This window comes from Delphinapterus leucas, chromosome 1, assembly GCF_059928025.1.
Source record: "Delphinapterus leucas isolate spDelLeu-1000000601 "Yukka" chromosome 1, BTC_Dleu_Yukka2, whole genome shotgun sequence".
In the NCBI taxonomy this organism is placed as follows: domain Eukaryota; kingdom Metazoa; phylum Chordata; class Mammalia; order Artiodactyla; family Monodontidae; genus Delphinapterus; species Delphinapterus leucas.
In genome coordinates, this window is record NC_143129.1 from 41,211,564 (window position 1) to 41,227,576 (window position 16,013).

Genomic DNA, 16,013 nt, shown 5'->3' on the forward strand with positions numbered 1-16,013 from the left:
GATGATGCAGGCAGCAGACCTGATGACTGTTTAGACTTCATTCCATGTAGCTCTATAGTTTCACAGAACCAAATCATTTTACTTTATTTCTCCTTTCTCATTGTTATCATGAGCCAAGTAAGAAAACATATTGTCTCATTAACAGGTATTCTGGAGGGGGAGGTCTGAATCTTAGGGATACCCTTTCTTCTCAAGTGGCTTGTTGGTACTTGACATGCTAAAGGACCATTTGCCGGGCAAGAGGAGTTACTGGCTGTAGATCAAGCTTCTCCACTCTTGCCTGGTGCCTGAGAGATGCCTGCTCCCAAGGTAGTGGTTACTGCTTTGAAGATGTGTGTGGATTTCTGAGTGACGTCATTCCAGTTTGGCACAAACAGGTATTTATTTTTCTAGAATGAACTACCAGGAGTAAGCCGAACTGTCTGTCTCAGTCATCTCCCAAAATTTCATTCATTAAAAAAATCTGCTAACACATCTGCATGTATTTTTTTTTCTCTGTATGTTTGTCATGTGCTATAATTACTTATGGGGTTTCTGGTGACATCTTAATTAACTACAGAAGAAAAAACTGAAGATATAACTGTAGAGTTGTTTGCAGGTTATTCTATGGAATATGTGGATCTAACTTAATGTAGATGGTTATAAAATCTTTTTAAACTGAGAAACATATATGACTTTTTTTGTTCCTTGGTCATCAATCACATGTCTTTTGCTCTTGCTATGATATTTCATTTTAATTAAGTGAATTAGTCAGCTCAGACTTTTGAAAGATCACAGCCTATTTGGGGGGGTGGTTGACAGGGGAAATTTTAATACATAAGTAAATTTCTAGGCCCTTAGTTCTATGGATCGTATTGGCATAGTTTTTGTTCTCCAGCATTTTGGTTGTACCCAGAGTACACAAGGAGGGTTTAGTAACCTCTTTGTTTGTACCTCCCTATAGTTCTGAGAATGCTAGTGGCAGGACACAGGATATAAATGAAGGGAAGGACCCAGGTCTGCGGAAGCCATGAATGGGCTGGTGGGAAGGTAGATCTTCTAAGTCAGCCAAATCAGGGTTTCATGATGGGCCATCCAAGCCAGTGTACACTCAAGCATCAAGACTGGGGTAGCATGTGGGTTATAGCTGATCGACAGTTTAGGAGCAGGAAAGTCATATCTTGGATCCAGGAGGTCTGTAAACATGGGAGAAGCAGGTCAGAAGCAAGAATTTTGCTCCCTTTAACCCTCGTGCCCAGAACAGTGCCTGGCACATAGTGGTGCTCAATCAGTATTTGTTGAATGAATGAACGAAATAAGACTTTAGAGATCAGGGACTCAGAGAAGAAGGCTGGACAATAAGCTGTCAGAAATTTAGGCAAGAAATTGGGATGGAAAAGCTCCAAATCTTGTGTCGACCCTGGCCTCCCGCCCCCACCAAACCAAGTCTCTTCTCACGGGGTCCACAGAGCTGTCTTGAGTGAGCCTCTAACCTTCTCTCGCCATGAAAACGGGATGGGGTGGGGGGTGCTTGAAGGGCAGGCCAAGTCTCTCACCTGACATAAATTGATGGAGACATTTCCATTTCACTTCTACAATGGCTCAGATTTGGGAACCACCCCCAGTTCTCTGACCTGACTCAGAGGAACCTTGGCCCTACAATCATTCAGGAAATAGTCATTAAGATGTCAGACACGTGCTAGTCCAGTTCTCAACTTCAAAGCAGATTCCTAAGCTCCCAGATCTTGAATATGCCATTATCCCAAGGGTGTGGCTGGGCTCCTTGGAACTAATCCAGAGCCACAAGAATTCCATTTCCATACAGCTCTTCCCCCAGATCTGGTTATAGGGGACAGTTGAGACTATTTTGAGTAAGGTGGGTACACCACTGCTTGAATCCTTTCTAATCATCTGTCTAGGCTACTGAAGACAATTTGTGGCATTAACCTGTCCCTGAAAATTTGAAAGCCGGTTTCTCCATACATAGAATATACATTTTTTTGCCTTCGGCCCTTTTTTCTTTCTGTCTCTGAACTCTCCTGCTCTGATCTCATTGCTGGCAAAACTGAAGCTGTAGCTGTGATAAGCCCAGGGAAGTGTGCCTGCCCCCTCCCTGCCTGCGCACCTGCCTATCTTTGAAAGACACCTCCAGGCTGCCACTGTACTACTGGCTCACACAACCAGCAGCAACTATTATAGGCAGAATCTTTTTCAAGTCAGTTCTCACCTTGGTGATTTTTTTCCCCTCCTTCTTTTAACACCTTCCCCAGCAAATCCCATCCATCCTCTGGCTTATCTGGGTCAGCAAGGGTCTGATTTTATGCATGGCACTGTCAAGCCATAAATCCGCGGCTTTGCCTCTATCCAGCCGGTCTGCTTCTGTCAGCATCAGCAAAATGCATAATAGAAAAAGTAAGCCAGGAAGGCCAATAACACTCATCTGAATAAAGTAATCTCTTTGGCTGCCTCAGTTCACTTCATTTTAATCAAGGTACCAGGCAGGAATTTAGGTTTAAAAATCTACCCTCCTCCTTGTCACTAGTTTCCTGTCCACCTATCACTAAATGATCCCTTTTATTTTTTTTTATCCTCCTCATAGTTGGGTACTCAATAATCTATATTGAATGATGTATTTGTTTAACTCATCTGGGTGTTTGTATACCCTCACATGTATGTCTGTTTTTAAAAGTGAGAAACCACATTCTTCTTAGATGTATTGACATTTGCCATCTTTATATACAGACTGACTGACAGGTTTGATAGGAATGTTGGGAAAGGGGGCTCGGTGGAAGCTGCAGAAGCATCTAGGGTTCTGGCAATCTGGGCTCCCTTTGGCTTCTTTCCTGTCTACCTCAGCACAGTTTCCTGTGTGGAACGCAGGACTGATCCTTCCACCTTGCCCCTTGGCAGAAGGACAGTGGAAGATTAAATTCTGCTCTCCTGTTGGTACCTCCCTCATGTCTTCCCAGAGACTTACAGCTGCTTGGTTAATTGCCTGTTGCTGTGGTCTGATCTCAACCATTATTTGCTGAGGGCTGTGCATTTGCAGCAGGCTGAGCTCTTGGCCCTGACCCAGGGCCGGGTGAGGAGCATGTTGGAAATTGATGAATGCTGAATCCTAGTTTGTTTGGAAATAAAAATAATATTTCTTCACATTTGTATAGTGCTTTACTGTTGATGTAATTTTTTTGCATTCATCATCTCATTTGAGCCACACAACAGCTCCATGAGGTGGGCAAGTCGGAGACCATTGGCCCAAAAGGAAACATACCTCAGTAGAACAATGCAGAAGCTCAAGCCATCCGGTAATGCCAGGCTTGTGTCATGCAGCCCATCTGCAGAGCTGTGAACATAGTCATCATTAATTAAATGGCACATTAATTAAATGGCACCTTAGGCCATAAAGAGTACTTAGGCCAGGAGAGCGTGCAGGATTTTACAGTCATCCTTTGAAGATCTTTGGGGAGCTAGATGAACAACAACAGGACATGTGTCCATTTTATAGATGAGACAACTGAAACTGAACAGAGGAGATATGCAAAAAAGGGAAGTGTTCTGTCAAGGCCAACTTGGACCTTTATGGAGTTAGCTCTTCACCTTAGGTATTTTATTATTTATTTATTTATTTAGCGGTACGTGGGCCTCTCACTGTTGCGGCCTCTCCTGTTGCGGAGCACAGGCTCCGGACGCGCAGGCTCAGCGGCCCTGGCTCATGGGCCCAGCCGCTCGGTGGCATGTGGGATCTTCCCGGACCGGGGCATGAACCCGTGTCCCCTGCATCAGAAGGCGGACTCTCAACCACTGCGCCACCAGGGAAGCCCCGGGTTTAGCTCTTTTAGATCATTTACAATGATCATTCTGTGGATGCATAGTTGGCTCGTGACTTTCTGAGCCTCCTTTTTCTCCTGGTTTTGTTTTTTTTTTTTTTGACTCCAGAGTCATTCCCTCTCAATTACAGTATTACGTTTTCTTGATCTTCCTCCTGAAAAAATGTTTAAGTAATAAAAATACTTCTGGATATTTTGTCTGCTTTTTAGGGATTAGTGTTTGAGGAGGTTTGCAGCTGTTCAGCACATGCCTAAGGGATGCAGACCCTTTTCTTTAAATGCCCAAGTATCACACAACCTAAGACTCCGTGGGTGGGGGAAGTAAGGAAACTGTACAAACAAATGATAGATGGAAAAGATATAAAGACAAATTTCAATCTCCTGACCAAATGAAGCTCTCTTGGCTCTAGCAGCCCCAAATAAAATCAGGCTGCAAAGCTGCTGAAGCAGGAAACCACTCTCGCAGAACCTTAATTTGCTCCCTATGAAATCACGTCTCGTTGACTTGCTCATTTTCCAGCCTGAAGTGTGTTTCGCCTTTGTTCACGGTGGCTGGGAAAATTGCCTCTACAGTGGAATTGTGTTCCCCTCCTACTGCATGCCCCACACCTCCCCTTCCCCACCACTATCCCAAAATAAATAAATGAATTAATTAAGACACCTCCGTTGGAAGGAGAAACAAGTCTGAGAAAGCATACAAACTCAAAGAGCCAAAAATATTGTATGAAAACTACAGTAATCGTAAAAAACTGGGAAACCCTGGGAGAAACAGACAACAGAGTCTAGTACTTTTTTTTAGGGCCATAGACTCCTTTTTTAAAATAAAAATCTTACATAGAACTCCCATATATGCAACAGATCAAAGCAGTGTTTCATAGGTGTAAATCTACTTTTAAAGTGCCAATTTATAAAGAGTACTTATTACAGAGTTAATCAGTAGAAACAATGAGGCTGGGTTTATGAACCCAGATTATGAATCAGAGTTGCAGTTTTATATCAGTTTCAGCATCCAAGTTATTTCAGGTTCTGGTTTGCGTTGCTTGATATCAAGAAATCTCGACTCACGCAGACTATCTTGAGATAGTTTTAAATTGATTTAGATGCTTGAAAAAGAAGGGTTTTCTGTTTTAAAGTTGAATCACTGACATTACCCAGAAGCTATTCCTATTCTCCTTCATCAATATTAATTGGATAAATGGAAATGTATAATAAGCTTTACAACAACTGATAATGAAATGAGATGATATTGAGCGGGTATATCCTTACTACCCAACTGTGGTCTACCATGAACTCAGCATAGGCCCCTAAGCCTTCTGTGGCACGTAATTGAACTTGGCCACTGTGTCAAATCATGTGCTCACCTGAACAGCTTTACTCAAGGAGGCACACAGGTTGAATTAAAAACTAAACCTGTGCAGAGCAACATACATTTTAATCGATAGCACGTTTTCCAGCAGTCTGGATACATGCATTGATTCTTTATTCCAAAGCTTGCATATAACAAAGCTCACCTCAGCAGCCCATGAGACATTGTGGTGGTATCTACTGCAGGGAAACTGGGCCTGGGTCCTTTACATATTTCAGTGGGGGTTGTTCATTTGAATGGGTATATTACAGTTGTTTGAAACTGAAATAGGATTCTCTGTAACTCCAGCATTACTCAGAACACATTTTAAAGCTTCTGCTCACTGAAACTAATAATGGCTGTCCCACCACATGCTGTAAGAATGGAAATAAATACATGTAAAAGTTTTTGTAGCACCTTAGAAATTTTTAATAAATATATATTTATGAATGTTAAGTGATAAGGCATTTTAAAAGAGTCCCACTTCTGCCCATCCTTCTTATTAATTCATCTTTGTTTACTCAAGGGTCCCCTTGAGATTTATGCTCTGCATCATCTTGCATGGTATTGAATCGGTTTTGCCTCTCCTGCCTCACTTGTGATCTGTGATGTACATTGGTGAGCTAGGAGGCCCCTTGTTCATACCTTTAACCTTTTGTTATATTATAGGTCTTTCTTTGTCTCCCACACTGTACTGTGACATCAGCACTTTTATAACCACTAAAGCTCCTACTACTGTACTTTGTTCATTTAAGATACAAGTGTTTATACATTTATAAAATTGAATTGTAGTATGTTTTTATGTGTGTAAAGCACTCTAGGAGAAGAACAAAGAGGCACCACCAACCCACATTCATCTGCAAGAAACAGATTGAAACCATTTGTAAAGTTAAGGTCATGGGAGATCTGCCCTTTTAAAAAGCAAGTGTAATTGCCTGGTATATCCCATGCTTACTGAGGACATGGATATCTTGCCACCCCCCAAAAATTAGATTACTTAGGATTTTGTAACTGAGACTGATTTGGAATCAATTTGAAAGTTTTCTTGCAGTGGAAATATCAAATATTGCTGAATGCTTGTGCTCAGATCTCACCATTTTGAGTTTAGGATTGTTTCCCATTTACCTTTTTCTTTTTTCCCAGATGCTAGAAATTTTGAAAGGAGTGGACTAATTACATGTATCTCTCTCTCTTAGCTAGTATATATTTTTAATTTCCATAGAAATCTTTTAATTTCCCTAGAAATTTTTAATTTCCATAGAAATTTCCATAGAAATTTTTAATTTCCATAGAAATCTTTTAATTTCCCTAGAAAGATACAATTGTTCCCACAGTGGTCAGCACATATATGTTAGGGATTTTGACCACAGAAGTGTGGTGCCTGGGGCAGCGGGTCGGAGAGGAGTGCAGTTATAGAACAGTTTCAATTTGGACTCTAATATTCATTGGTTTGAAGCAGCCTGTTGGTGCTGGTCAGACAGATATTTTGATTTAATGGTGTGTTCAGAAGCCAGAATAGGTGTGGCGGGATTATTTGTTAATAGTTACCTTACGACTGAACTGAAAGAGCCCTTCTAAGTTGAATTCCATGCTCTACAAGTCACAGGTGCCTGGCAGCAGGAAGGGAAGTGGTGCAGACTTGCTAACCAAGCCACTCTCAGCTCACTTTCTTTGCATTAAGAGTCTGTCTGTAGGGAGGGGAGAGGGGAAACGGGAACAAACTGGTTGTGATACTTTGCAGTGATTACAAGCATTCTCTTTTCAATTACAGGGCTTGTTCTTGAATGCCAGCATTGCCACTTTTTAGCTATGTGACCTTGAACAAGATATTTAACCTTTCTTAGTCCAACTTTCCTCACCTGCTGAATGTGGTTGATAACCGCCACTTCATCAAGTTTTGTAGAGTTCAAGTTAAACAACATGAGTATAGGGCCCAGCCATGGGCCAAGTATACAGTAAGCGCTTGATAAATAACCCCTACCTTCTGTTTCTCTCCTTTAAGAAGTCCAACTTGCAGATGTGAAACTTTGTGTTGCTTAAATTAGTGCTGTGAGCTGATTATGTAATCAATAATTCTTTTGGATCACAGCGATTTCAGTAGAAATGAGCATCTAGGTTTGGTGCTTTACTGTTCCACTCAGGCTGTAGACATCTTTGGAACACATGTGTTCAGATACGGTTTATGCTCTTGGTTGTATGGGACATAGAAAATGGCTCAATCAATGAAATCCAACCTCTGTAGATGCGTTCTGTGAGGCTGAAGAGTTTTCGGTGACTTTTTTATGGCAAATGCCTCCACCAGTTGTCTTCATTGAATCCTATGAGAGATGAATGTGTGGGGATTTATTTAGTCTGTAGTGTAGATTTTTGTCTAGAGACTAACTTTTCCCTCTAATCCTAGACAAAAACCAAATGATTTAGTGGTTGAGGTCATGGAATTTGGAATCAGACCTCCTAGAATCATTCTAGTCAGCACAGAACTGTGGTTCTAGTCCCTGACTCCCTTTTACTGTCTCTGTGACTCCTTAATAGCTGTGGGCAAGAGACAACCTCTCTGAGTGTTTTTTTTTTTTTAAATCAGTAAAATGGAGATAATGGTAGTTCTTTTCTGACAACAAAATGATGGAGCTTAGATGAGATAATGCCTATAAAGATTTTACCAAGTTTCTAGAACATAATAGATGCTCAACAGATAATCCTGCTTCTTCTAATCCTCTTTCCCTCTTCCTCTCTCCTCCTTCCCCTTTTCATTAATCTTATTTTCTCCCTTTTTCCTCCACTGAGTTTTTAGAAAAAGAGAAAACTAGAGGTGCAACTTCAGGAAAGACATCTTTATTTCTGGTTGGGCTCTGATTGCTGTGATTTTGTGACATGGACTGTAGTCATAGATGTTGGCCCTGCCTGCTTACCAACACTGATTTTTTTTTTTTCTTGCTGTTTCTCGCAGGAAGGATCAAAATGTTCTCTCTCCAGTCAACTGCTGGAATCTCCTCTTAAACCAGGTGAAGCGGGAGAGCAGGGACCACACCACCCTGAGTGACATCTACCTGAATAATATCATTCCTCGATTTGTCCAAGTCAGCGAGGACTCAGGAAGACTCTTTAAAAAGGTAAATAGCTATTTCTAGTCAAAGACACAGTCTTGTAAATAAGAGAAAGAATATCTTATTGGCCCACTTAAAAGGCTTTCCATGGGTCTTGCCCTGCCACGTACTTATGGAGAAAAAATTTGAATTGGCTTTTTTTCTTCCTTTCTGAGTTGAATTTATAGTAGCCCTGAGAAAGTAACCATTTGCAAGGTACAACCCCAGGACTGGCAGCATAATTCATAATTTGCATATATTAATAATGACTGTGTTTGGTTGATTTCCTAAGTGGTTTGTGAAGCTGTTGGGATGCGGAAACCTTCTGTGTCATTTCATGATTTCTTCTTCTAGTTCATTTAGAAAATCCATGTATGTTTATGTTTTTGGTTTAGTTCTCTTTCCAAGTTCTCATCTTGGACAAGGTGAACTCATGAATTTGGTTATTCTTATCATGACGTATCTTTGTCTTTGGGTCCCTGAATGCTTTCTTCCTCTTTTTTTTTTTTTTGGTACCCCAGGTGGGATTCAAACCCATCCCTGAATGCTTTCTGAAGCTCAGTTTTTTGTCACAATTCCTTGGGTGTATGTCGAAAAATTTGACTAAGGAAAAGCTCAAAATTTATTGTGATAATCTTAAGAAATTTATACCAAATTCACCTTACCTGTCAGTAGTGGAACTAGCCTTTTGGAAACCCAAGAAGCTCTTTTCTAAGCTATCTCAACCTGAGCTCTTAATGGAGTCATTTATTTATGACTTTTGGTTACAAATGGTGGCAAAAGCCCCAACCATTGTACATGATATACCATGTCCAACATTCAAGCTCTGACATCCCCAGAATACTTTTTAGAAGGTGAATAATCTTCCCACAAGTGGTATGTAGAAAGAGGATATATAGAGGGCTATCATTGATTTCATATATAGGGAATTAACTGGTTCGCAGTTGACAAAATCCAGTGTTAAAATTTGACGCTGGGAGAGAATGGACTTCAGTAAACAGGACTGTGGTCGATAGTAGCCTTAGTTCTTGGTCAGTTTTCTAATTCTTTTTTTTTTTTGCGGTACACGGGCCTCTCACCATTGTGGTCTCTCCCGTTGCGGAGCACAGGCTCCGGAGCACAGGCTCAGCGGCCATGGCTCACGGGCCCAGCCGCTCCGCGGCATGTGAGATCTTCCCGGACCGGAAGATGCAGGGGACCGGGACGAACCCGCGTCCCCTGCATCGGCAGGCGGACTCCCAACCACTGTGCCACCAGGGAAGCCCTCTAATTTTTAACATTGGGAAGTATACAGTTCTCAGTAGGTCTGGAATTAGAACCCAATTTCTTCTGTTTATACCAGCATGAAAAAAGAACTGCTTTAGAATCATCCATCTACAAAGTTGCATCTGTGAAGGGGCTTTCCCTGTGTCTTACAGACAGGATATTAAGGGTACAATCATCTCAGAATGAAAAGAAGGAAGAGAAAGATAACTCCTTGCAGAGCTCACTAGCTATTTTTAGTGGCCCGGCTGTGCTCTCGTTGGGGCCATACTTGGTTTAGGGGCGAGGGTACTTTTCACCGTGTCCTCATGCTTCCCAGCATCTGCTCTAGCTTGCTTTTCATTAACTTGAATCATTCTGCAACACTTGGTGATGTTGTATGTGACTAAAATTAATGACTATAGTTAATAATACTGTATTGAATACTGGAACTATGCTAAGAGAGTAGATTTCAGGGGCTCTTTTCACACACACAAAAAAAGGTAACTATGTGAGGAGATGATATATTAATTATCTTGACTGTAGTAATCATTTCACTGTGTATGTGTGTATCAACTCATCTTGTTGTACACCTGAAATATATACAATCTTTATTTTTAAAAAACATATTTTTAAACCTATTTAGGTGGAACCTTGACAGCGATCAGATACCACTTCTCTACGATCTTGACAGCCACTTAGACTATCTTGAGAAGAAAAGGGGTTGATGGATAGTTCCCTCCTCCATTTTCTCTGTTCATCTGAGAAAAACTTTTATGAGACATTTTCAGCTATCTAGACTTCACCCAATCTCTCAGCTCCCTTTTCTCCCAGCTTCAGAAAGTTAGAGAAGAACCAAGCAGAGAGAGTTTTATAACCCCTCCAGATCTCAGAGATGTTTATGCCAAAGGCAGCCAGCTATCAAAGACATGTTCCTGGTTCCTCAAATGCCATTCACATTTCACAAAAAGCCTAAGTGCATGGCATGTATATAAGACATGTTGTATATCCCTACCCACTCATGAATGATATTCCTAGCTGTGGTCTAAGCATTGACCTCCTTAAGCCATGCATTTCTATGCTGAGGGTGTAAGGAAGAATTTCTAATTAATCACAGGACTGTTTATATATTACATTTCATTGAAGAAAAGTGCATGTATCATAGGCTTACAGCTAAATGCATTTTTACAAACCGAGCACACCTGATAACCATCTCCCAGATCAAGAAACAGAATATTTCAGTACCCCCAGAAGTCCCCTCATGCTCCCTTCTAGTCACTGGGGTGTTGGGAGGGGTGGGCCCAACACCCAAGGACAACATCAGTCCAGGCTGTCCACAGCAGAGATTAGTTTTCCTTGGTTTCATACTTTATATAAATAGAATCATGCAGTGTGTACTCTTTTGTGTCTGGTTTCTCTCATTCATTATTGTATTTGTGAGATTTGTTCATATGGTTGTATGTTGTTACAGATCATAGGATTTTCTCTTGATCATTATAACTTTTCATCAGTTAAATTATAGCTGATTAGAGATATCCGTAGGATTGTCGAATAGCCAATGTTTACTATCCCACAGGGTTAATAACCTCTTTTTTCTCTCCCCTGGCGTCCAATGTACGCAGAGAACTCTAAGGTAGAAGCTGGCTTGGCTGATTGTAAGAATAGGTTAATTCTTTTTGGCTGGGCGAGAGGCTCTCTGCTTTCTAGTAATGGACAAAGAAGCATTTTCTCTCCATACCTTAAATTTTCAGTCTCTTTTGTTTAGAGTATGTTGCACATGAAGAATTAGAATCCCACTGGTTGAGCTATAATAATCGGGTAAGAGAACTGAGGAATGTCCCTGGTCACCCTGGAAGTTATGTGAAGCTTTCTGGGGCTTACTTTATGCTATTAGAGCAGAGCCCTTCTCTAAGGGACCCTTTCCCTTCTGCTCAGCTTTGCCAGTAACTCTGAAACTCTGGACAATTACCTCTCTTTTTTATGCCTCAGTCCCCTCAAGTTTAAGGAAAAGTATTTGGGCTATACGACCTCCATGCTACCTTAGAAACCGAATACACTGTAATTGTGTGATGACAAAGGCGTCCTACACTGAGGGCTTCCTTCCAGTTGTTGGATGACCTTTGTTAAATTGTGATAGGTGAGCTACAGTCCCCAAGATAAGAGTGAACAAAAGTGGGTCTGCGTATGGAGAGGGCGCTAGCTTAAGCAATGGAAGACCACATTTCTTAAAGAATGAAGCATTGTTTCAGATTCTGTTATCTATGATGGCCAGCAACCAAGAGACACCACACTTAAATCCAAATATATAAAATAAATATACCTCTTATCTTACCTGTAACTTTGGTTCCAGTAGCAAAAGGAAAACCCACATTTCTCTGGAGACACAGACTTCAGAAAAGATACCTTTGTTTCTGGTTCAGCTATGGACACCTGTGAAAATTTACCTGCGTTTTAGTGAATTTGAACCTGCTTGTCACTGGCAAAAATCACGGGTTTTCTTCCTTAAAAAAAATTTTTTTTTAATCTATAAAACTTAATGATCCTTTGGCAAAGGCTATAATCATCAAAACCAAAATTTTTGGAACCCTTATGTGCCAGGTAATATCTTAGGCACTTTGTATGCATTATCTTATTCAATCCTTACAATAAGGTGGTTATTACTATTATCCTTATTTTATGGAAGAAACTGAGGCTTAGAGAGATTAAGCAAAAAAAGAAGTGAGACTAGTATATTTGAATACAGTCACCTGGCTCTAGAACCCAAGGTTTTCCACCTGCGTGTTCTATTAGGCCTCTCTAGGTGTTGTATGCAGAGTAGAGAGTACTCTGGATTTTCTTGCTCTTTTTCATTGAATTCAGATATTTCACTTAGTTACAGAATTAACCTAATCTTTTCTTTAGCACACAACCCTTCAAAGGGTCTGGAGGTGTTAAACATCAACATTGGGTTGTTTCTCTTACCTGGTGTCTGGGCAAGCAGCTGGAAGTTGAGAATGAAATAGGGCAGCATGTTTTTCTCCCCAGGGGCAGAATCTCTAGTAAGAGGGAAACAAAGACTCATTAAATATGAGAACTGACCAAAAATCTGGCTCACAGCTAACTCAGCTAATTTGGGGATGTCAGGGTGGCTGCACAATTGGCCCTTCTATGCTACTGAACCCCCTTAAGGGATGCTCCCTGCTGGCCCTCTGGTTTGTGGTTATGTCTGCTGGGACATATTTTACATGTTGCATGAAGCCCTGGTAGAGACTCCTTTAGCTAAATATAACATCTAGAGAAAGTAACCTCCTGTCCACAGCTTAGAAACAGGCCCACTTTGTCTGGGACTCCAGGGAAAATTGTGCCTGTTTGGTGCTCCTGACATCTCCTTTCATTCAATGAAAGCTCAGTCTGTCTAACCCCTGTCGGAACCAAGGTCTGGGGAAATATTATTGCTGCCACCTTCATTTGTTTAATGTGGTGACTTCAAAAATGGGGGCCAAATACTGCCAACTCTGACTCCCAGCTCCATCTCGTCTCTGTGAAAGGCATGTTCTAAAGGATCCCACCAAGAATAGAAATCATTTTTCTCACTTTCTCAGTTTAAATTGAAATAAACTTGGGTGTGCTTTTTCCCACTGGGGAGAAGACAGTCCTGTCCTCTCCTCCTTTCACTTAGCTGGGATACCCTAAAAGTACCTCCAACCTGGCTTTTCAAGTCACTGTTTCTAGCCCTTAACAGCTGCTCACACTTAGGCTTGGAAACCAGTCAATTCAGACAGTCCTAAGACTCTGAATTGCATTCTTCTTTTTATGGTATTCCAGGTAACTGTACTCCTATTTTACCTTTATTACCCTAAGGTCCTATGGCAGAAAGTCAGGTTAAATTGAGAAAGCTAGGTCAGATTCCCAACAGACCTGTAGTTCTCAACTTCTTCTTTGCAAGAGAGTCACTTGGGAAGTTCTTAAAAAAAAATCTTTGTGACCTTGAAGAGACAAAGATTTCCTAGGATATAAAAAGCATGAACTATAAAAGAAAAATAAAAGGTAAAATGGACTTCATCAATTCTTGGACTTTTGCTCTTGGAAAGACATTGTTAAGATAATGAAAGATAAGCCACAGACTGGGAGAATATATTTGCAATACATAGAACTCAATAATAAGATGACAGAATACACACATTTTTTTAAATAGGCAAAAGGTTTTAATAGACACATCACTAAAGAAGATATATATAAATGGCCAATAAGCTCATGAAAAGATGCTCAATATCATTAATCATCAGGGAAATGCAAATTAAAACTATACGGAGATATGCAACATACTCACTAGAATGGTTACAATTAAAAAGACTGACAATACCAACTGTTCGGATGGATGGAATTCTCATATGTCGCTGGTGAAAATGTAAAATGGGACACAACCACTCTGGAAAATAGTTTGGCAGGTTCTTATGAAGTTAAATATGTACTTACCATATAACCCATCAGTTCCACGTCTAGGTATTTATCCAAGAGACATAAAAGTATATATCTACACAAAGACTTGTACCTGAATATTCATAATAGCTTTTGTTGTAGGCTGAATAATGGTCCCACCCCAAAGATGTCCCTGTCCTAATCCCTAGAACCTGTGAATGTTTACTTTATCCATAAGTCTTTACACATATGATGAATTTGAGGATCTTAGGATGGGGACTTTATGCTTCGTTACCTAAGTGGGCCCTAAATGCAGTTACTAGTGTCCTTGTAAAAGGGAGGTGGAGGGAGATTACAGACAAAAGAGAAGGCCAGCCATGTGAGAGAAGCGGAAGGAAGCAAAGTCACAGAGAGAAGATGCTGGGCCACTGGCTTTGAAGATGGAGCCAAGGAATGCAGCTCTAGATGCTAGGAAAGGCAAGGAAACAGATTCTCCCTGAGAGGCTTCTAATGGAACTCAGCCCTGCTGATATCTTGGTTTTGGCCCAGTGAACTTGGTTTTGGACTTCTGACCTCCAGAACTATAAGAGAATAAATGTGTGTTGTTTCAAGCCACCAAATTTGCAAAAATGTGTTATGGCTACCATAGGAAATGAATGGTAGTTAGTTTGGGCTATTTATTTATAATAATCCATCAACAGATAGGTAAGCATATTGTGGAAAACCGTATTGTGTTACATCCATATATGACTCCTACTCAGCAATAGAAAGAAATGAAATGCTGACGGATACAATAATGGAGATGAACTCACAAAACATTATACTGATAAAAAGAAGCCAGACACAAGGAGTACATTCTGTATGATTCCATTTATATGAAATTTTATAAAAGATAACCCTAATCTATAGTGATAGAAAGTAAATTAGTGATTGCCTTGGGGCCAGAGTGGGGATGGAGGTTGACTGCCAAGGGACACAAGGGAACTGGGGGTTATGGAAATGTCATACAGTGTTCATTATGGTGGTGGTTACATAAGTGTGTGCATTTGTCAAAATGTATCATAGTGCATACTCAAAATGTATACATTTTATTGTATGTAAATTATGCCTCAATAAAGTTGATTTAAAAGATAATTTAAAAATACCATGCCGAGGCCCCACCTCAGGGCAATTGAATCACGTTCTCTGGGATAGGGCCCAGCTGATCCTTTCATATAGTCAGGGTTGAGAATCACTGCTGTAGATACTCTGGTTTCCATCTTGGGGAAACCCGAGAGCACAGCGGTACATCTGAAGCCATAAGATCCCATCTGTCTGTCTGTGAGCCATGTTTTCCCCTGCTACAGACAGTGTTGAAGCATCTAGGTCAGTTTGTCAAGGCAACCCATTATAGTTTCCCTGCTTTATTCTTGGAGGGTGAAAGAGGGTGAATCTGGCATCAGGTAAATAGTTCACACTTCAAGAATTAAGAAATGCAAGAAGGGTGCTGAGGAAGAAACATAAGAGGTTCAATTAATAGTTTTCTGCAGGGCCCTGAGGTGTTAATGTCCTTTTCCCAGGAGATCAGTCACAAGAGAATTGACATGACCAGTCAGATTTCCTTTGGCACCAAGGAAATGGCTCTGGCAGTAAAAGAGGATAAAGGCGATTTGAAACTAAAAGCAGTACTTTTGGCCTACCTACCCATTTATCCCCTTTGGATAGGATTTCCTATGGAGTCTTTGAGTCCAGCTGTTTGGCATATGTGAGGGGAGAGGATGATGATTCTGCAAGGAGGCGTGTTCTATGGTGGTGCTGTCATAACTGAGAAGAGGAGAAGAAATGACTCACGATGCTGGTAGAGTTGAATGTCCCTGGTAGGTACCGTGGATTGAATCAATGGAGAGAGAATGGATTTCCAGAGTCTGTGCTCTGCCCTCTTGAGAAAGGGTTTAACTTGGCGGTATCTCTGGGAGAAAGAGTAGATGATTGATTTATCCCTTCATCTCTTCTCCAGTCTACCCTACGCCCCCTCCCCCATGGATCTCAGTATCTGATATTGATTGAATTTCCTCCATGTTATAACATGGCCACTAACAGTGTTGTGTGGTGCTTTATAGACAGCTGCTCCAGTTGCCTAATTTATCTTGTTGGTAGCAA

The 16,013-nt window shown here is 40.9% G+C and overlaps 1 protein-coding gene across 8 annotated transcripts in view; it reads left to right on the plus strand.

The window, feature by feature from the left end:
- Window positions 1-16,013, plus strand: part of SRGAP2 (SLIT-ROBO Rho GTPase activating protein 2) — a 235,321-nt gene that overhangs the window by 109,708 nt on the left and 109,600 nt on the right. For all 8 annotated transcript variants that reach the window (XM_022593603.3, XM_022593605.3, XM_022593604.3 and 5 more), the window contains one exon: window positions 8,099-8,261. In XM_022593603.3, the coding sequence (XP_022449311.1) occupies window positions 8,099-8,261 (163 nt within the window). The remainder of the gene's footprint in view (window positions 1-8,098; window positions 8,262-16,013) is intronic.